This window comes from Dipteris shenzhenensis, chromosome 4, assembly GCF_047967505.1.
Source record: "Dipteris shenzhenensis isolate YYH24624 ecotype China chromosome 4, Dip_SZ_1.0, whole genome shotgun sequence".
NCBI lineage: Eukaryota > Viridiplantae > Streptophyta > Polypodiopsida > Gleicheniales > Dipteridaceae > Dipteris > Dipteris shenzhenensis.
In genome coordinates this window covers 16,568,407-16,589,752 of record NC_141599.1, presented here as the reverse complement: position 1 = coordinate 16,589,752, position 21,346 = coordinate 16,568,407, and the positions used below count along the sequence as shown (strand labels likewise).

The following is a 21,346-nucleotide window of genomic DNA, read 5'->3' as shown; positions in this document are numbered from 1 at the left end:
GTTGTTTGGAAGGAGGAGAATGCTTCAATTGATCGGTAGGAGTTGGAAGGTCTTGACTGTCGATTTTCGTCTGGGTCTGTCGAGTTTTGTCAGCAGGATTCTGTGGTCGAGAAGTCCGTTGGTCTCATTTGCCTTGTGCTCTCCTTGGCTTATATCATAAGCTTGGGCTTATGATCACGGGGCCCAGGCAACCTCGTATACCAGAGAACGTGGCGAATAGAGCCCAAAGACTCCTCAACCAAAGATTCTTAGTACTATGTCGTGGGACTGCATATTCCATCAGTGACGAATTGCATATTCTGTCAGTGACGTGGGAGACTCAGAGAACCATCATGCACATGCTAGATCGAATTACCCCACGTCGCTTTGACTAGGAGATGATGCAGGAAGCCTCTAAGCCTCTCCAAAAGATGGAGGTTAATGGCTATCCCTCCCCTTCGCACTACATCCTGCATCGGCCGCTTGGGGCTATGGCATTGGTCTCAGAGAACCCGTCCTCCCTCGATCGGTTTCAAGTCGACAAACCACTTTGTGGGAAGGTCACGTAGGCCTAGAGGAAGCTTTGGCTCAAGGGATAGCCCTTGACGTGAACTATACAGCCAATCGTTCGAGGTAGGTACGCTTCTATAGAGCAAACGATCCTCAACGCTCACAAAAGGCACACGACCCAACTTAGCCTCATAACACATAATATCGAAGGAGTGCAAGGAAGGTAATAGAAGCCAAATCTATTAGACCAAAAGAAAGGGTCCTATGAGCTAAAACGCTTCACAAGGTGGTTGTTACAAGCATCTCTAAGATGCTAAAAAGTCCTTACACCACTCAGGCTTTCGCCTAAGAGCTCTCAGCTCATCATCTGGGTCTCATCATCCAGGCTATGCCCTGGGGAGAGTCGAATCCTCCTGGTATGTGTTAGTGTAGAGTAGTTGTTGTTATAGGCTTCACGCTCGCTAGTCCTTATAGAAGACGTCCTTCTTCTTCATGCCTTTAGTAGCCCAACAGCTACTTGCCACGCCTTCAATGAAGGAGCCAATGAGTTCAAACTTTGGATGGTACAACCCACTATCTCATGGAGGTCCATGCATCATGCAGATGCTTCCCTTGGATGTGGACATAGGCTCAAAAGGCTACTCCCTTTTGAATGAAGAAGGGCCAAGGATGATCCTTGCTTAGGGTCGTTGAAGCTGAACATCCTAAGGCTGCTCCCCTAGATGTTTAAGAGCTCTCAGCTCTTCTTGATGTCAAGGATAATAATAGGAGAAGTGCAAGTGGATTGATGTGTTCGATCCCTTGTCAACAGGGCCACCCGTTACAGGGGAGGCAACGAGGGTGGGGTAGGAAGGGGAGGGAGGCGGCGGCCAACATGTGGCGCACGCCACATGTTGGCCCCAGTTAGAGTAGGAGGCTAGGTTAGTGGTTAGGTTAGGTTAGGGTTCTTTAGGTGAGGTTAGGGTTCATGGTTAGGTTAGGTTACTGGTCCGTGGTTAGGTTAGGTTAGTGGTCCGTTTAGCTTAGTCCTTAGGTTAGATTATTTTAAGTTATGTATTCATTAGACTTATTTAGTTATTTTAGTAAGATGCAGTTTAGTTTAATTAAGTTTAGTTTATATTACTTTACTTATATTTAGCTTAGTTTAGATAGATTAATTTAGTTAGTTAGATTAATTGAGTTAGATTAATTCTATCAATAAGATTTAGTTTAGTTTCTACTTTACTTTAAATTAGTTTAATTTGATTAATTATGTTAATTTAGTTTAATCTAATTACTCAAGTAGAGTAATTACTTTAAATTAGTTAATCTAATAAAATCAGATTACTTAAATAAATTTAGATTAATTGAAAAAAAGTAAGATTAGTTAATCTACTAAATTAAAATAATTAATATATCCAATTAGGTAACCAATTAATCCTATAATGAATTAAAATTAATTAATCAAAGTCAATCAATAAATTATTAGATTAAAATTTTAGATTTAATTAGATTAAAAAATATTAATTACATATTAAATTAAGATTAGTTAATCTATTAAAATTAGTTAATTTAAATTAATTTAAGTTAATCGATTTAAATTTAAAAAGTAAATAATTAACTAATTAATAAATTAAATAATGAACCAATTAATTTAAATTATTTTAAGGCGGTTTATTTAAACGTATTTAATTTAAATTAATATATTTAAATTAATTGAATTAAATCTATTTAAAATTTAAATTAAGATTAGTTAATATATTGAAATTAGTTAATTTGAATTAATTTAAGGTAATTGATTTAAATTAATTAATTGATTAATAATTAATTTAGGTGTTTTATTTAAATTAATTAATTTATTAACTTAAATAAATTTAATCTTTTTAAATAAATTAAATTAGTCTATTTAATTTAAGTTAATACATTTAAATTAATTTAAGCTAATCTATTTAGAAAAAATTAAAATAATATATTTAATTTAAGTTAATCTATTTAAATTAATTTAAACTAATCTGTTTAAATTAATTAAATGAATCTTTTTATTTAAGTTAATTGATTTAAATTAATTAAAGTAATGTGTTTCATTCTATTTTATTTAATTTATTCTATTTAAATTAGTTAAGTTAATATATTTAATTTAAGTTAATCAGTTATATTAAGTTAATTCATTTGGTTTAAGTTAATCGATTTAAATTAATATAAGTTAATCTATTTAAATTAATTTAAGTTAATCAATTTAGATTAACTAATTAGTATTTCTAATCTATTTAAATTAAGATTAGTTAATCACATAAAATTAATAATCTTTTTAAATTAATTAATTAATCATTGTGTGGTAATTTAGAATATATGGTATACATTGAATTGAATTTATATAAGATATATAGGTCAACTAAAGATAAATTGAACTAATATAAGGTTGATTAATTTGATTTAACTAGTTAGATTAATATTAGATTAGTTATGATAGATAAAATTATAAGTATCTTTAATAGGAATATTAGAATATATTAGGATTAGCTCGCATTAGGTCAGTATCAGTATCTACATTAGGTTGAAAATATATCTAAATACATCTACTTAGTATATTTATTTAGTATCTACATTAGGATGAAAATATATCTAAATACATCTACTTAGTATATTTATTTCGGGTTTCTCATCATCTGATTGAAAAACATCTACTCTAGTTTCTCATGTGAAATCTTAATCGTCCATGGTGGTTTAATTATTTTATACAGCTAAGATCGAATCATTCTATCGAATCATTCTTGCCTTGTTGATTAGCGAAACTCATCCCAACTCTTGGGATAGAGAGTGCCTTGTTGATGCTCTTTTATCAACAAGGAATCCCAACCCTTGGGATAAAGACTTTCGCGGTACTTTCGGGTTCCCACCACCACTAGGTAGGGGTCATTACACTAGGCAATGCCCGTGGTGGTTCAAATATTTTAGGCAAATTACAATCCAATCTTGTTCCCTTGTTGATGGACACCATCCATCATAGAAACTCATCCAGATTCTTACCATGCTTCATGAAACTCATCCAAACTCTTGGGATATAGAGTGCTTTCTCGATACTCTTTTATCAATAAGGAATCCAACCCTTAGGATAAAGACTTTCCCAATACTTCCGGGTTCCCACCACCACGGGATAAGGGTCATTGCACTAGGCAATTCCCATGGTGGTTCAAATGTTTTAGACAAACTACAATCCAATCTTCTTGCCTTGTTGATGGACACCATCCACTACAGAAACTCATCCAAATTCTTACCATGCTTCATGAAACTCATCCCAACTCTTGGGATAGAGAGTGCCTTGTTGATACTCTTTTATCAACAAGGAATCCCAACTCTTGGGATAAAGACTTTCCCGGTACTTTCGGGTTTCACCACCACAGGGTAGGGGTCACTGCACTAGGCAATTCCCTTGGTGGTTCAAATGTTTTATATAAACTATAATCCAATCTTCTTGCCTTGTTGATGGACACAATCCATCACAGAAACTCATCCAGATTCTTACCATGCTTCATCCCAACTCTTGGGATAGAGAGTGCCTTGTTGATTCTCTTTTTATCAACAAGGAATCCCAACCCTTGGGATAAAGACTTTCCTGGTACTTACGGGTTCCCACCACAATGGGGTAGGGCTCATTGCACTAGGCAATGCTCGTGGTGGTTCAAATGTTTTAGGCAAATTACAATCCAATCTTGTTTCCTTGTTGATGGACACCATCCATGCAAGAAGTTATATGAGGATACAAGGCGGTTCAAAACACTTGCTCCCAGTAATATCACGCTACGTCCAATGTCATTCAAGAAGCTTGCACGTGATGATCTTGTGTTATATGATGTGTCTTTTTGTACACGTGCAGACTTCTTTACAACATTTCAAAATTTAGACAGATTGACATTGTTCGTGAAGCGGCACTTTATGAGACCAGATACAAGGATGATGATGAAAAGAAGTATACAGAAACAGATTCCTTGAAAGGTGCAGGTTTGAGCCCATTGATGGGCAACACTTCTGTGAGGCATGTAGAATTGCATTCAAGGAGACCAGAAGAGGAAACTTACCATCCGAGGAGTACATGCAAAAGTTTGCAAGAGTCATCGCTTATATTTGTTTATTCGAAGATGAGTCTAAGTATATATTAGAATCCCTCATGCTCAATAATGAACCTTCAAAAAAACATTCTCCATTTAGTAACTTCTAGCAAACCACCTTTACTATTTTGTCAGTACTATATCTCAATGGCCTCCAAATAATTGGCATAACCTTTATAACTTTTTGCTTCTTGTTTACCTCATGTTCAGGTGACTCAAAGGATATCATACCAGATTCGAATGCAATGCATACATCCACAATACATTGAAAGATTGTTTTAGAATGAAATACGATGCACGTGTAATCCCTGTATTTATTGATGGCTCTTGTAACTTCTAGAAGGCTTGAATGAACATCATTTACAATAGCTTTCAAGCACCTATAAAATTGTACCTGCTTTCCTAAGTACTTTGTAGTGGGTCTCTTACCCTTTGAGGGTAGTGGCTTCCTTCACCCAATCCATAACTCTCTTGCTTTAAGAAGAACCTCTGAAAGAGTTGACTTTTTCTTCTTTTGGGAAGCCTTGAAGAAATAGTCAACCAAGAAGTAAAGGCTGAAGCTGCATATGGAGCATTACAGTTTTTGCTTCAATCAGATGAAGAGTTGGTGGATCAAAAGTATCAAGTGGACAAGCAAAAAGCACGTACGCTAGGAAAAATGGTTGACAAGAACTAGGCCTCGCAATATATTAGATATGGGATAAAGATGCAACACCAACAAACGAGCTTCGAGCTAAGATGCCTATTTGCATGGAACTAATTTATGCACATATAAAGTCAAATGCCATGAAAAACAAGATGCAACTTCAAGTTCTTAATGAGTCTTTCACATTCTCCTATAACATTGGTTTGTGAAAGGATAATTCAAATTATGTTATTGTCAAGGGAGTCGATACTGAAAGATTTATGGCCGCAATGGGTAGTGAACCTTGGGACAATCCATATGCATTTTTCTTTGATGAACTATAGGATCTGACAGTGTCGAGGATTGTTCAGCCTATGGCAAGACAACCAAGAGCAACATTTGTCATGTTTATCACGGATGCACAACGGGATGCATTGTTTACTAGTTTAAACTATGCATTCAGGGGTGTCATTGGAAAGGTGCTGCATGGTATGGTATTGCGACATGAGCAGAGTTATCATGGTGACACTGGCATCCAAATCTTGCAACCCATGATGGTTGCATTTATGCATAGGGGTGATGGTCCATCCTTTGAAGTTCCCCAAAAGACTCTTTAGCTCTTTTTCCAAGAGAGAGGAACATAAAAAATAATCTCTCCTTCTCTTGATTATTGACATCCAAAGCATCCTTCTCTGATAGAAGAGATGGGAGAAGCATATGGGTTGAAAGGTTGGAATGTGGCATTGTATGGAATGGGGTTAGCTGCAGAGACTGTATTACGAAAAGGAATTGATGTGGTTGTCATTAATTCCATCCATTGGATTTAATACTTTGACACTTAGTCGAGTTGCATGCCCACATTCTATGATAAAGAGAAAGGGAGTTCACATGTGGAATTGAGCAAAGAAGTGCAACATGACTCAAGTTAGAAAGTCATTAAAAACATAGACTCTACTATTGAGGATGGTAGCTCAACATCTAGGAAATCTTAAACTGCTAGCTCTACATCAGAGAGCTCACATTCATAACTACATATAAAGAAGAGAATGGATGAGAGATTGCAAAGGACCATTGGGGTTCCATTGGTCATAAAAAAAGACATCAAGAAGGAAGAAAAACAAATTGTTGCAGTGGAAAGGGAAAGATAAAGCAGTGGAGGTCCAAATGCCGAGCATGAAACCTCAGAAAGAGGTTATTTTGAAGGGAGAGGGAAGTGGACTGCTTAAGGATGAAGTATTAGCAAGCAAAGTAGATGTACTACCAAGTAGTGAGGAGATTGTAGTTGACACCTCGCAACTTCATCCATGATGTGATGTACTACCAAGAAGTGATGATCCTATAGCTAGAAAGGGATTTGGAATGTCCTCTTATTATTTGGTGTTATTAAGGGAGTCCAATTCCCTAGAGTGGGAATGTCCTCTAAGCCATTTGAATCTCTCTAAAAGTACGTTTAATAATTCTTAAAGTGTCTGATTGTTGGGGCTATTGAGTGGTGAAAAGGATGGCAATCTTGGGTGATTGCAGAAAGTAGGCAATGATAGCCTACAAAATGTGAAGGCTGGGGAAATCTTTGTAAAGAAGCAATTACTTGTGAGATAGTTGGGCTTCAACGAGCTCAGAAGAAGCATCTGAGCGTATGGAAGAAGCAGCGCACGATCCGCATTTCACTTGGGAGACGCCCTCAGCACTCACCCGCCGCTGAGAGACAGTTCACTGCGACGATGCCCTGTGCAGCACTTAGCAGCCATGCGACGCCAAGGGGAGCGGACCCAGAGAGGTGGGTTGCACCGATTTGCGCGGTAAGAGAGCAGGGACGTCGAATCGCCGACCCATGGCAACTTCCCAGCCATTGAGGATGGCTGAGTGATGAATTCTCTCATGCGCCAGCCCTTCGCAGTGTTCTGATGATGATCAACATTTCTAGAGAAGGCGGACGAGGCAGAGATCCCCGTCAGACGCCTGACGCAACCGCAACGGAATTATGCAACCCTGTAGTCGCTCAGGTGCGTGGCCCGGGGTTTTTCCGTAGCAGAGATCCACACTCCGACAGGTTGGCAGCTCATCTCCGCAGGCAATCAAGCCCTCACTCTTCGATGGCTTCCCACGAGAATAGTGGAGCAGTAGTGGACAAATGTTCCCGTTCAGGTACTGCCGTCCTTTAGTCTATTCTTGCAATGGTCAGATTTTTCTCTTGGTAATTTAGTTTCTATCAATTGGCGACACCAACTTTCGTCAATTGTTTTCCGCTGTGGTCGTGCGCTCAGGGACCGAGCGCTTATGGAAAGAGTACATGACGGACGCCTCCCAGTTGTGGGCTAACCGAGAGACCACCGTAAGTGTTCCACAAGTCTGAACTGAATTATTTGCACAGGTAAACCTGTAGATTGGCTAGTCTGACGAGTCTCTACCAACAGATAAACCCAGGATCTTCTGACTTCAAGCATAAGATTACCAAGCGGGCGCTGTGGATAGATGGCTGGTACGATACAGGTTGGGTTAAATTCATGCCTGAGAAAAGGCCCAAAGCCTCACCTGCTCAGGACCAAGACCGTGGCTTGGTGGGGTGCAAGGCCGAAGTAAAGCTCAGTGCATCAATAGCACAAGAACTGCACGAGAAGAGTGACTGGGAAACGCTCAGCTTAGAGGAGGCACTCACGTCCATTGAACGGATGCCCCAGCCACCTTCAGTTCATTACCTTACATGCATCTTGCATAAGTGCAGAACAAAGAAAAATCTAGCTTACACCAAGCGCTTGTATGCATACGTATGCAAAAATGGTCTGGAAGATAAGAGGTCTCTTGGGAATTACCTCGTCCCTATGTTGGTCCAACTTGGAAGCATGTGCGATGCTGAGCAGGTTTTTAACAAGTTGACCAATCGGAATGTGTATTCTTGGACTTCTCTTATCTGGGGTTGTATTGAATTTGGGGATTCAAAGCATGCCCTCAACCTCTACCAGAAAATGCAAGAGGACTCTGTCCGCCCTAACAAGTATACCTTTGTGTCAGCATTGAAGGCTTGTGCCAGGCTGAAAAATGCAGAACGAGGCCGAGAAATACATACTGAGATAGCCAGAAAGGGGCTGGAAATAGATCTTTTTGTTGGCAGCACGCTGGTGGATATGTATGCCAAATGTGGCTCGCTTGAAGAAGCCCAGGAAGTGTTTAACAAGTTGCCAGTTCAAAATGAGTTCTTGTGGACTGCACTCATGACAGGATATGCCGACCATGGGCTTGGTGAAGAAGCACTGAACTGTCTTGAACAGATGCAACTGGAGGGTCTCTCTCCAGATGCTGTCACATTTGTTTGCAGCTTGAAAGCTTGTGGCAGCATAGGGGCCATGGGCAAGGGCCGAGAAATGCATGCCGAGATTGCAAGAAAAGGTCTGGAAAGAAGTGTTGTTGTTGGCAACACCTTGGTGGATATGTATGTCAAATGCGGCTCGCTTGCAGAAGCACGGGAAGCGTTTGACAAGCTGCCAGTTCAAAACATAGTCTCGTGGAATGCAATGATTGCAGGATATGCGGAGCAGGGGCTTGGTGAGGAAGCCTTGCACTGTCTCAAACATATGCAATTGGAGGGTCTCTCTCCAGATTCTGTCACCTTTGTCTGCAGCTTGAAAGCATGTGGCAGCATAGGAGCCGCCATGGACAAGGGCCGAGAGCTACATGCTGAAATTTCCAGAAATGGGATGGAAGAAGAGCTTGTTGTTGGCAGCGCCTTGGTGGATATGTATGCCAAATGTGGCTTGCTTGCAGAAGCACAGGAAGCATTTGACAAGATGCCAGTTCGAAATGAAGTCTCGTGGACTGCACTCATGGCAGGATATGCAGAACATGGGCTTGGTGAGGAAGCGCTGAACTGTCTCGAACAGATGCAACTGGCTGGTCTATCTGCAAATGCTGTCACATATGTTTCCAGCTTGAAAGCTTGTGGCAGTATAGGAGCTATGGACAAGGGGCGAGAAATACACTCCAGGATAGCCAGAAAGGGGCTGGAAAGGGATCTTGTTGTTGGGACTACTTTGGTGGATATGTATGCCAAATGTGGCTTGCTTGCAGAAGCATGGGAAGTGTTTGACCAGCTACCAATTCGGAATGGGGTCTTGTGGACTGCACTCATAACAGGATATGCCGAGCATGGACTTGGTCAAAAAGCGCTGAACTGTCTCAAACAGATGCAACTGGAGGGTCTCTTGCCAAATGCTGTCACATTTGTTTCCAGCTTGAAAGCTTGTGGCAGCATAGGAGCCTTCGACAAGGGCCAAGAAATACATGCCGAGATAGCCAGAAAGGGCCTGGAAAGAGAGCTTCTTGTTGGCAGTAGTTTGGTGGATATGTATGCTAAATGTGGCTGGCTTGCAGAAGCACGAGAAGTGTTTGAGATGTTGCCACTTCGAAATGCAGTCTCATGGAACACATTGATCGCAGGATATGTTGAGCAGGGGCTTGGTGAGGAAGCGCTGGATTGTCTTGAACAAATGAAACTGGAGGGTCTCTCTCCTAATGCACTCACATTTGTTTGCAGCTTGAAAGCTTGTGGCAGCATACTAGCTACAGACAAGGGCCGAGAAATACATGCTGAAATAGCCAGAAAGGGGCTGGAACAAGATCAATTTGTTGGCAGCACCTTGGTGGACATGTATGCCAAATCTTGCTCGCTTGCAGAAGCACGGGAAGCATTTGACAAGCTTCCAGTTCGAAACGAGGCCTCATGGAATACACTGATTGTAGGATATGCTGAACATGGGCTTGGTGAGGAAGCACTGGACTGTCTTGAACAGATGCAACTGGAGGATCTCTCTCCAAATGTTGTTACATTTGTTTGCATCTTGAAAGCTTGTGGCACCATAGGAGCCCTGGACAAGGGCCGAGAAATGCATGCCGAAATAGCTAGACTGTCGCTGGAAAGAGATCTTGTTGTGGGCAACACCTTGGTGGATATGTATGCAAAATGTGGCTCGCTTGCGGAAGCACTGGAAGCGTTTGACAAAATGCCATTTCGAAACGAGGTCACATGGACAGCACTGATGGCAGGATATGCCGATCATGGGCTTGGTGAGGAAGCACTGAACTGTTTTGGACAGATGCAACTGGAGGGTCTTTCTCCAGATGCTGTCACATTTGTCTGCAGCTTGAAAGCATGTGGCAGCATAGGAGCCATAGACAAGGGCCGTGAAATACATGTCGAGACCTCCAGAAATGGACTGGAAAGAAATCTTGTCGTTGGCAGCACCTTGGTGGATATGTATTCTAGATGTGGCTTGTTTGCAGAAGCACGGGAAGTGTTTGACAAGCTGGCAGTTCGAGACGTCGTCTTGTGGACTGGATTGATGGCAGGATATGCCGAGCATGGGCTTGGTGAGGAAGCTATACATTGTTTTGAACAGATGCAACTGGAGGGTCTCTCTCCAAGTGCTATCACCTTTGTTTGCATATTGAAAGCTTGTGGCAGCATAGGAGCCATGCACAAAGGGCAAGAAATGTGTGCCGAAATAGCCAGAAGGGGGCTGGAAAGAGATCTTGTTGTTGTGAGAACCTTGGTGGATATGTATGCCAAATGTGGCTCGCTTGCAGAAGCACAGGAAGTGTTTGACCAGCTGCCAGTTCGAAACGAGTTCTCATGGAATGTATTGATCTCAGGATATGGCCAGCAAGGAGAAAGCGAAATTGTTTTCCATATGCTTGAGAGGATGATGAGAGAAGGGATGAAGCCAAACGGTGTCACATTATCTATCATTCTTACTGTATGCAGTCACACAGGTCTAGTGGATAAGGGCCAGAATTGCTTCGAGGCTATGAGCAGAGACTATGGCATCACTCCATCTATTGAGCATTACATTGGTATGATTGATCTGCTTGGCCGTGCAGGCCAATTAGACTTTGCAGTAGCGATGGTGAAGAGGATGCCTTTCAATCCTGATCTTGTGGTGTGGCATGCGGTGTTAGGCGCTTGTCGAAAGTGGGGAAATGTAGAGCTTGCAAGACTGGCCTTTGAACATGCACTCGAATTGGATGAAAAGGATGCTGCATCTTACGTTTTGATGTATAACATCTATGCAGATGCTAACATACGGGATGAGGAGAAGAAGGTTCAGGCAATAAGCCTGAAAAACTAGGCATGGAAAAAAGCCAGGGCAGTTGGTGGACTGATATTTGTGGGACGGTACAGTTAGTTTGGGTGGGCAATACAAGACACTCCCAACGCAAAATCCTTGTGCATGAGCTCAAAGTGCTGAGCAAGCTGATCAGCACACTCATAATCCCATGGCTTGAAACTTTTGACATACCACTAGATGTATGTACACAGCTCACGGAGATATTTGCTCAGCATCTAACTGTCCTCCAACTGCAACTGTATAAACACTTGAGTGAACTTACTGGCATAATGATATACTGTCTCGATGTCTTCCTGGCATAGCTCGTAGAATTGACTCTAGAGCTTGTCCAAATATTGCGGTGGTAGGAATTGTGATCTGAGGTCTTTCGCGAACTCTGTTCAACTGTAAAGAGGTGTCTCCTCATTTGCATCATAGTGGTCTCTCTGCCACTTGAGCCACCAGGTGACCGCCTCGTCTGTGAGGTACATGTTTAATTACACGGCGCAGCGGAACAGAAACTAAACAAAGACTAGATAGTACACAGCAAACTAGAGAGGAACAAACTTTTCCTTCAATACTGATGTAGTACAGATGATGGCTCTGTCCACCCGTGCGCTCCCACAGTTGGAGCTTAGATGGCGATCTAGACAGATACTAGGTGAAGAGCTACTAGCTGGAAGATCTGATCTGATCTGAACTGATCTGATACAATGGACTGGGGAGGTCGCCTGTTTATAGCTATGAGAGCGGTAGTCAGATCAATGTAGTCGGTGGAGTCAACCAGTTGACCTAGTCGGTGGAGTCGACCAGTCAACCTAGTCGGTAGAACCGACTAGTCGTCCATGGAAATTCAGGGAATATTTTCTATACCGTCGCCTCAGGGGCTCCTGCCCTCGAACCCCCACCAGGGGGTCGCTGGCTCCCTTGGGACCCTCTAGTTAGGGGTCAGCTGGCCCTCAGGCCCCAGCAAGAATAAGGGGCTCCCACACAATCACCTTTCTACCATCAACAGTCTCATTGATAGACCTCATTTGACATTCAAGTCACGATCCATCCAGTGTCCCGGGCTCGCACATGGCTTCTCCTCATATGGGGGCCTTACAACTTGAGCACCTTGGACCACTGGTGGTTATCAGGAGGGTGGGGCATTGAGCATATCTAACACCCCCCCTCAATGTCCACCCGTAGGTGAACTACCTTCTTGGCCCAATGCGGAGTCTCTAAAGATGACCCTGAAGTTGATCCTTCCCGAGTGTCTTGGTGAAGATATTTGCTCCATTTTGCTCTGTTGGACAGTAGACCAATTCCACTATCCTGTCCTCGATCAAATCACACACATAGTGATACTGAATCTCTATATGTTTTGTGCGCGCATGAAACACTGGATTTTTAGCAATGGCCATGTAACTTTGATTGTCGCACCTCAGCACAGTTGCCTCATCCTCTTGCACTCCCATGTGCCATAAGATCCTCCTCAATCACACTGCTTCACATGCAGCAAAACATGTTGCCTTGTACTCAGCCTCGGTAGAAGACAATGCCACTGTTGGTTGTTTCTTACTGATCCAAGAGAAGATACTTGAATCTAAAGAGAAACAATATCCAGAAACTGATTTCCTAGAATCAACATCTCCAACCCAATTTGAGTCACAATGACCAGCCAAGGAAGTGCCCGTACCATAGGTGATGCCATAATCAAGAATGCTCTTCACATACCTGAGCACTCGCATCCCTACGTTCCAATGATTCTTCCGGGGCTTATTGGAGAACCTGCTCAAAATGCCAACAGTAAAACTGATGTCCGGTCTGGTGTTGCACAGATGAGACTGCCGACCAACTTCCTATACCTCCCGATGTCTGCTGGTGGTGAGGCATCCTCCATAGACAACCTTGCATTTACCTCCATAGGTGTAGCTGTCTCCTTGCACTCGGACATACCAAATGCCTTTAAGATCTCCCTTGCATATTTTTGCTGAGAGATGAAGATCTTGCCTGGCTCTTGCCAGACTTCAATCCCCAAACAGTAGTGAATCAAGCCTAAGTCTGTCATCTCAAACTCGGTGCTCAACGCCTTTCTAGTCTGCTGGGTCATGTCTTCATAGTCACCTGTAATAAGGAGATCATCCACATATAGAACAATAAAAGCAAATTTTCCACCTTTCCTGTACATATACAAGTTAGCATCTGAGGCACATCTTTTGAAGTTTAATTTATGAAAGAGTTTGTCTATCCATTGGTACCATGCTCTTGGGGCCTGTTTCAGCTCGTACAGAGCCTTCTTTAGCTTACATACCTTGTTCTCAGAATGGGGGGCCTCAAACCCAGGTGGCTGAGCCACGTACACCTCCTCCTTGAGGTCACTATTCAAGAATGCTGATTTAACATCCACTTGATAAACTGGCCACTTTTTATGAGCAACCACCGATAGTACTATGCGAATAATGGTCATTCTAGCAGTCGGAGCGAAAGATTCTTGAAAATCAAACCCTTCAACCTGCAAAAATCCTTGTGCAACCAATCTGGCTTTGTACTTTTCCAAAGTCCCATCGGCCTTGTACTTTACCTTTCAAACCCACTTGGTGCCAATAACCTTTCTGTTAGGTGGTCGATCTAACAGCTTCCAAGTTTCATTCTTCATGATGCTATCATATTCTACTTGCATAGCATTTTTCCAATCTCGATTTGCAAGTGCTTCCTCCAAACTCGTTGGCTCCTTTACTTCTATAATAATCTCAGTCATCATGGCCATATTGACTATGTGAGCAGAAGCCCTCCTTTGCTCCTCGATTCTCTGAGATCGCCTTGGTCCATCTACATGCTACTCAACAAATATAGGCATCTGGTTATCAGGGTCGTAGAGCTGCCTTACCCATCGTGGCAATGGCTTTTCCGGTGGTGTAACAACAGGTTGGCGACTTATACCTTCATCATCTGATATTTCCTCCTCCTTATAGCTCTTGGGACAGGTCCATAGTGAATTACCTCTTCGCTTGATGATAAAGTGGAAGAGCTCTTCTCTGCCTCCACTGCATGTGGCTGCTCCCTGAACACCACATCGCGGCTCGCTATGATCTTCTTTGCCTCTGGGTCATATAACTTATAGGCTTTCTTCTCATCACAATAGCCTAAGACGATACATTTGGTGCTTTTTGGTTGTAGCTTGTTTCTCTCTTTGTTTGGTACATGCGCATAGCATTCACACCCAAACGTTCGAAAGTGGGAGACTGATGGCTTCTTACTACTGTAAGCCTTATGTGGTGTTTTACCTTTGAGTGCCTTTGTATAGCTACGATTAAGGATGTAAACCGCAGTATTGATAGCCTCAGCCCAAAAGTGGTTTGGCAGTCCAGAACCTTTCAACATACACCTCCCTATCTCCACCGTGGTCCGCATTCGGCATTCAACAACCGAATTTTGCCGAGGCGTATGTAGTGTTGTCGTTTGTCGCTTGATCCCTTTATTCTTGCAAAAATCTCCAAACTCTGTAGAAACAAACTCACCACCACCATCCGATCTGATTTTCTTCACTTTTCTCCCTGTTTCATTTTCAACAAGCTGTAGCCATTCTTTAAATTTACCAAAAGCTTGAGCCTTTTCGCGAAGAAAGTACACCCACATCTTTCTACTATAGTCATCGACAATCAATAAAAAATAGGAAGATCCCCCCAAGGCCTATGTAGGCATCTTACCACACAAGTCAATATGCACCAACTCTAGAGGAGCGTTTGCTCTATTCTTGCTTTCTTGTGGGAATGCCTTTCTTTGTTGCTTGCCCATCATGCAAGCTTCACATGGTTCTTTGATTTCTATAACTGCAGGTAAGTGAGCAACCATACCTTGCTTTTTCATCTCCTTCAGCACTACAAATCCGATGTGGCTGAATCTTTCATGCCAAAGTCTGCTTGTGCCCACTCCAGCGGTGGCTGTAAGAGCACTTAGCTTATACAGGTTGTTCCTCCTTACTCCTGTGCCAACAAGATTGCCTGCACTATCCAGAATTTTTGCTCCTGTCTTGTTGAACCTCACCTCATGGTCAAGGTCAGTTATGGAAGCAACTGATAGAAAATTTCTCTTGATTTGTGGAACATACAGCACATTAGATAGTTTCTTAACATCTCCATTCATAGAAACAAATGAAACCGTACCTGTATCCTCAACAGGGCATTTTGCGTTATTACCAACCGTCACGGTGATGGGTTCTTGTAGAGGCTGCATGGAACAATATAGACCATTCTTGCAGGTCATGTGACGGGAGGCACCACTATCCAACACCCATGAATTAGTGGTTGAAGCTTCTTGAATTGAGGAACACTCTTCCTCAATGGCCAAAAATAGATCCAACTCTGCTTCCGCTGTGTTAGTTGTCTCTTTCTCCTTATCTGTCTTCTTCAGGATACCATTCTTTTCATCTACTTTCTTGACCCGGCAATCTGCAATCATATGGCCCTTCTTTTTGCAGTAGAAGCATTCTCCCTGAAACTTCTTCTTGTTGCCCTTCTTCTTTTTGTTACCACTAGTAGAGGACTCACCTTTGGTGGAGGAACCACCTTTGCCTTTTGCAGTGGCAGAGAAAGCAGCATCCCTATTGCCGCCTCCATCTTGAGCTTTAAGCCTCAATTCCTCCTCCATAAGTAAAGCACATAACTCCTCAAATGACAATGGTTCGGGTCTCACCTGAGTGCTAAGCGCTGTTACAATGTTAAATTACACGGCGCAGCGGAACAGAAACTGAACAAAGAATAGAGAGTACACAGCAAATTGGAGAGGAACAAACTTTTCCTTCAATACTGATGTAGTACAGATGATGGCTCTGTCCACCTGTGCGCTCCCATAGTGGAGCTTAGATGGCGATCTAGACAGATACTAGGTGAAGAGCTACTAGCTAGAAGATCTGATCTGATCTGAATTGATCTGATACAATGGACTGGGGAGGTCGCGTGTTTATAGCTATGAGGGTGGTAGTCGGATCAACGTAGTCGGTGGAGTCGACCAGTCGACCTAGTCGGTAGAGCCGACCAGTCAACCTAGTCGGTGGAACCGACTAGTCATCCATGGAATATTTAGGGAATATTTCCTATACCATCGCCTTGGGGGCTCCCGCCCCCGAACCCCCACCAGGGGGGCCGCTGGGGGCCAACTGGCCCCCAGGCCCCAGCAAGAATATGGGGCTCCCACACAATCACCTTTCTACCATCAACAGTCTCATTGATGGACCTCATCTGACATGCAAGTTAGGATCCATCCAGTGTCCCGAGCTCACACGGCTTCTCCTCATATGGGGGCCTTACAACTTGAGCACCTTGGACCACTGCTGGTGGTTACCAGGAGGGTGGGGCATTGAGCATATCTAATAGTGCATGGATGCTAGGATGCACCGCTCATTGTCCTTTGTAGGCATCACTAAAAAATAGCTTTCAAACTAATTGAGCCACGAAGTCAACACTAAGAGTTCTTACTTACCATTGTATTGTGTGAAGTTGAGTTTCCTAGGAAAGGAAGGCTTGGTTGGAGGTGAAAGTCTCTCTGTTTCTCCCCTTGCTGGTTGCAGTAGAGAAATGAGAAGAAGTTGGTCTCGTTCTTCCTTCTCTTCTCGAGCGATATGTTCTCGGAGCTCCTTGGCCTCCTGAGCCTCGCGGTCCCGGATTCCTTGGCTTCCCGAGCCTCTCGATCGTGTTCGCTTTTTGCTTCTCGAGTTGCCCTTTCAACTTCTCAAGCATCTAGATCTCATTCTTCTTTTGCATCTCGAGCCAGCCTTTCGCGCTCTCTAGCGGCTTGCTCACGATCTTGTCGCATTTTCTGAAGCTTGATCATGCGGGTGAAGAGAGCCTCCAATTGTTGTTGCAGAACCTGCATCATAGCATGCAACATGCCTGTCATGGCAGGCATGGAAGTATCTACATGATTCTGTGGTGGGGGTGGTGGTGGTGGTTTGAGGCACTAAACCCTCACCTCCCCTGTGTTGGACTACTCACTAGTGCTCATGGTGTCCTTGCCGGAGCTTGTCTAGACATTAAAACAATAGAGCTACCCCTAAAGTGACCCTCCCTATCTCAAGAAAGAAAATTGAAGCTCTAATACCAATGTAGCGAGAGAGAGACTATCCTCACTCTCTCTCCTGCTTAATACTAACTACAATTGCAAGATGATGCACTCAACACACAAAGTGATGCTATGGATGTGAGTGAGAATCAAAGGGGAGAATGTAGTGGACCTTCGAAGAGGAAATAGATACAACTGAATAATGAATGTCCAAAGGGCTAAATACAACTGTATAAGGGGCAAAAATCCTCACTGTAAAAGTGGAAGACTAGACTACCTAGAGGAGGTAAATCCTTACTAGATCCCTGAAGAGGCTGAGGCTACCTTGCTAGTTTGCTACGGGGAGGCCTACGTGCTGCTTTACTGAAGGCTGGAGGCCTGAGGTGGGATGAAGATTGATGGCCAAAGGCTGCCCTTTTATAGGTTGTTAGGTCGGCCTAGTCGACTTAGTCAACGTCAATCGTTGACCTTGGTCGGCTGGTCAACGTCGATCATTGATCATATTGGTAAAAAAGTCAATGTTGATAGAAAAAGTCAACACATTGACTTTTGATCAAAAAGTTGACTCTGTGTTTTTTGACCTGCGATGACATGGCATTGATTGTGTGTTGATTGCTGATTGCACAACATGGCTTCTTGCATGGTTGTATGGATGACTGCATGGCTATCGACATGGCTGCCTGCAATGGCACTAGCTAGCATGGCCATGGGCTTGTGGATGCTCATGACACAAGATTTGATTTGGATGCCACCATACTTATCCATTTGTGCTACCAAGTTCAGTAGACGATGCTTCATCATTGTTTTTGTGGAGAAGTGCTTGTAGACTTTCTGTACGTACTTCTTTTGTTAAGATTCAAATTGAAGTTTGGAGGAGGAGATGAAATGTACAAGGTGTTGATGTGGAGGACACCATTATTGGGGGAGGAGATGAAGATGCATAGGGTGTTGATGCGGCCACCATTCCCTAGCTCTACCCACGGCAGCAATAAGGAGAGTGGAGTGGTCTAAGAGACTATGATAGAGCTACAAACTTAGCTCTACAGTAAGATACAACAAGAATAGGAAATGGAAGCTATGGATATGGCTATATCTATGTCTCTTTCTGAGATTAAGAACGGCAAACAACTACCAACAAAATCACAAAAAACAACACGTGGTAAACCTTATCTCTACTGAAGGTAATCATAATTGTCCAACATAATGGACTCAAAGAATTAGGATACCATGAGATAGATTATTTTATCACAATACAAATTGCTATCACAGAGCCATTAACTAAGAACAATAAATCAAGAGTTTTGTCAAGGACGATCGCATGAAGAAATTCAAGAGGAAATTGATCATTACAACAACAAACTATAATAAAGATATACGATGTTGCAAGTTGACTAGAGAATCAATTGAGAATGATTGAGAAGTGATCAAGGAAAAATTCAATAGGCGAGTATCCAATCCCAAAGGTAGTACAAGTGAAGCGAGTTCTAAATCTAGCAACACACATAGGACATCACCTATAGAATCATCATGCACTTAATAGTGAAGAGGGTCGTTGGCCAACATGTTCAACAGGAGTGCCTGTAAATAATGTATGCCCAATGGAATGTCAACAAGGAAGATAAAAATATGAAAGGAGCTAAAAAAGATCTAATGAATGTCCAATTAATTGACAACATTGAAACCAAACCTAACACAAACAATGCATATACAAATGAGGATGTGGTCCAAATAATTGTATCTGAAATTTTCGACACCTCCCTCCAATAGGGCAAAACCAAGAAGTAGCATTCAAGAATATTTCTGCGACAAACACTCTTTGAATACAACACTACTACATAAAAATGATGTAGAGACTATTCTAATGATAGGTGTCAAATATGAATACGACACTCCAGCCATGGAAGAGAAATTGCATCTTGCCCATATACAAGAGGACTCCCCAAGGATGGATGGAATGATGGAACAATCAAAAACATTATCCCATCTAAATCCTTCAAGGTGAAGTTTGGATACAATCAAGAAAACATAACAAATAGGAAGAGCCCCATCACAAAATTTTGAGCAATTTAAGGATGTTTTTCAAGCATTGAGATTCTTGGTGACAATGATTGGCATAGCTTAGACAACAACTAAAACAAAAGCACGATAAAGAAAATAAAATTACACCATGCCATGAAGAATAGAACAGTGAGATACAAGAATCAAGAGAAGAGCTCATCATACTCGACATATGCTAGCCATTAATGGTGGACCCTACCAAAGATCTACATCATTTGTTGAAATCAATAATGATGTGTCAACAATAGCAAGCCGACTACATGAGAAACACTTAGGACAAGCTCTTTTGAACAAGAAAGGAGATCCTTTAGTCAAATTGCAACTATAACAAATTGTCAACATGGACCTATTTAAGAGAAAGCCAATAGTTATTAATAAACAACTATTCCATGGAATCCGTACAATGGGATACAATCCAAACAACTGAGGACAAAATCTATCTAGATACAAAAGATAGATATGTAATCACTTTGTACCCAATTGGTATCAATACTTGGATACAAGATTTTGGATCCCCAAAAGATTTATCATCAAGGACTCCCCAATCCCAACAATAATTGTATCTATTAATAAACCACACAATATTCTACAAGAAGTATAGGTACCTCAATGACAACATGGAAAGCCTAAAAGAGTGACTCTAGATCCACAAAAATGGGAGACACGCCAAGCATGAAATGGGACACACACCAAGCATGAAGTTATCAACATGCAAAAAAGAGTGACTCTAGATTCACAAGAATGTGACACACACCAAGTCATCAATTATGAACTCTACAATAATCAAGCCGTACACTCAAACCAAAGATATTGACATATTCAATATAATGAATCCAAGGTCACCCATGGGATCCAAAACTATACATGAAAATTATAGGCGTTATCATCTATGCCTCATCCCTATTTCTACTACAAAGACCTCTCTCTACCATCAATAAATTGAATGCTAGGATCCTAGGAGCTCTCCATTTCGCAAAAATAGAATACAATCATAGGCCAAAATTGATGCCAAAAAGATAATCAAATAGAAGTTTTATCTACTTGCCAAGTAAAATACAAAGAAGCGACCATGACATCATGAAAGCTCTATTACACACAGTATTCAATTCTTTCAAGATCAAGTACACAACATTGTCACACATTATTGACCCACAACTCATTTTTTTGCATCCAAAAGATACACGAAAGCTCTAATAACATTCAACAAAAAAATTGTGCAAAATTTGAGACGCCATGCAACAACTCATTTTTGTGTATTTCTATAGCAATTAGGATTTGCATTTGGAATTTATGTTGCTCAAATTCAGTGGTATCCCCTTTAGGTTCATGTATTCCATGTGAATACATTCTTGTATGCTAGAAAGAGTACTTGAATTAGCTCAAGGAATTCAATGGGAGCTCTTTGTTGATATGAATCAACTTTGATTCTTATTGTAAACCCACATTAATTTCATTGATGGCTTTCCCTTCTATAATTTGGTTGATCCTTATCCTAGCTTTACTTGGGGACTACCTTTTGTCCCTGTTCTTCTATAGTGAATCCCTTTGGGAATTCCATCTTTGGCTCTTCATCTTTCAACAACGTTTCCATTGCTACCCTCATTGCATCAATATTGGATTTTGCCACAATTTTAAGTGCAAGGACTTTATGTTCTATGTCTAAGGCATAGGCCTCTTCTACTTCCAAGCACTTGGGTTTGCATTCCTTTAGAATGGTGCTCTTTGCTGTCATATTTTCATCTCTTTCCCTTCATGTGGAATGGTGAGATATCACCTTCCCAATCATGCACCACCTTGGCTCCCTTCATCCACGACCATCCCAACAGCATTGGGTATCCTTGCTCATTCACCTTTTGGACCAAAATGAGTGTCATCATGAAATATGATCCACTAATTTTTTTGTAAACATCCTTGATCATATCTACGAATTCCTTATGATTCATCTTTGC

The 21,346-nt window shown here is 41.9% G+C and overlaps 1 protein-coding gene across 1 annotated transcript; it reads left to right on the top strand.

The window, feature by feature from the left end:
* Positions 1–6,795: 6,795 nt before the first annotated feature.
* Positions 6,796–11,404, top strand: LOC147902521 (pentatricopeptide repeat-containing protein At4g39530-like). Its single transcript, XM_087373570.1, has 3 exons — positions 6,796–7,344; positions 7,464–7,531; positions 7,614–11,404. Exons 1-3 carry the CDS (start codon positions 7,104–7,106, stop codon positions 11,316–11,318), a joined length of 4,014 nt encoding a protein of 1,337 aa, XP_087229696.1. The 5' UTR covers positions 6,796–7,103; the 3' UTR covers positions 11,319–11,404.
* Positions 11,405–21,346: the final 9,942 nt, after the last annotated feature.

Coding starts and splice junctions, on each gene's coding strand:
- LOC147902521 (XM_087373570.1), top strand. CDS start 7,104: ATGATGATCAACATTTCTAGAGAAGGCGGACGAGGCAGAGATCCCCGT. Junction 7,345..7,463: donor GGACAAATGTTCCCGTTCAG/GTACTGCCGTCC, acceptor TCGTGCGCTCAG/GGACCGAGCGCTTATGGAAA. Junction 7,532..7,613: donor GGGCTAACCGAGAGACCACC/GTAAGTGTTCCA, acceptor CTCTACCAACAG/ATAAACCCAGGATCTTCTGA.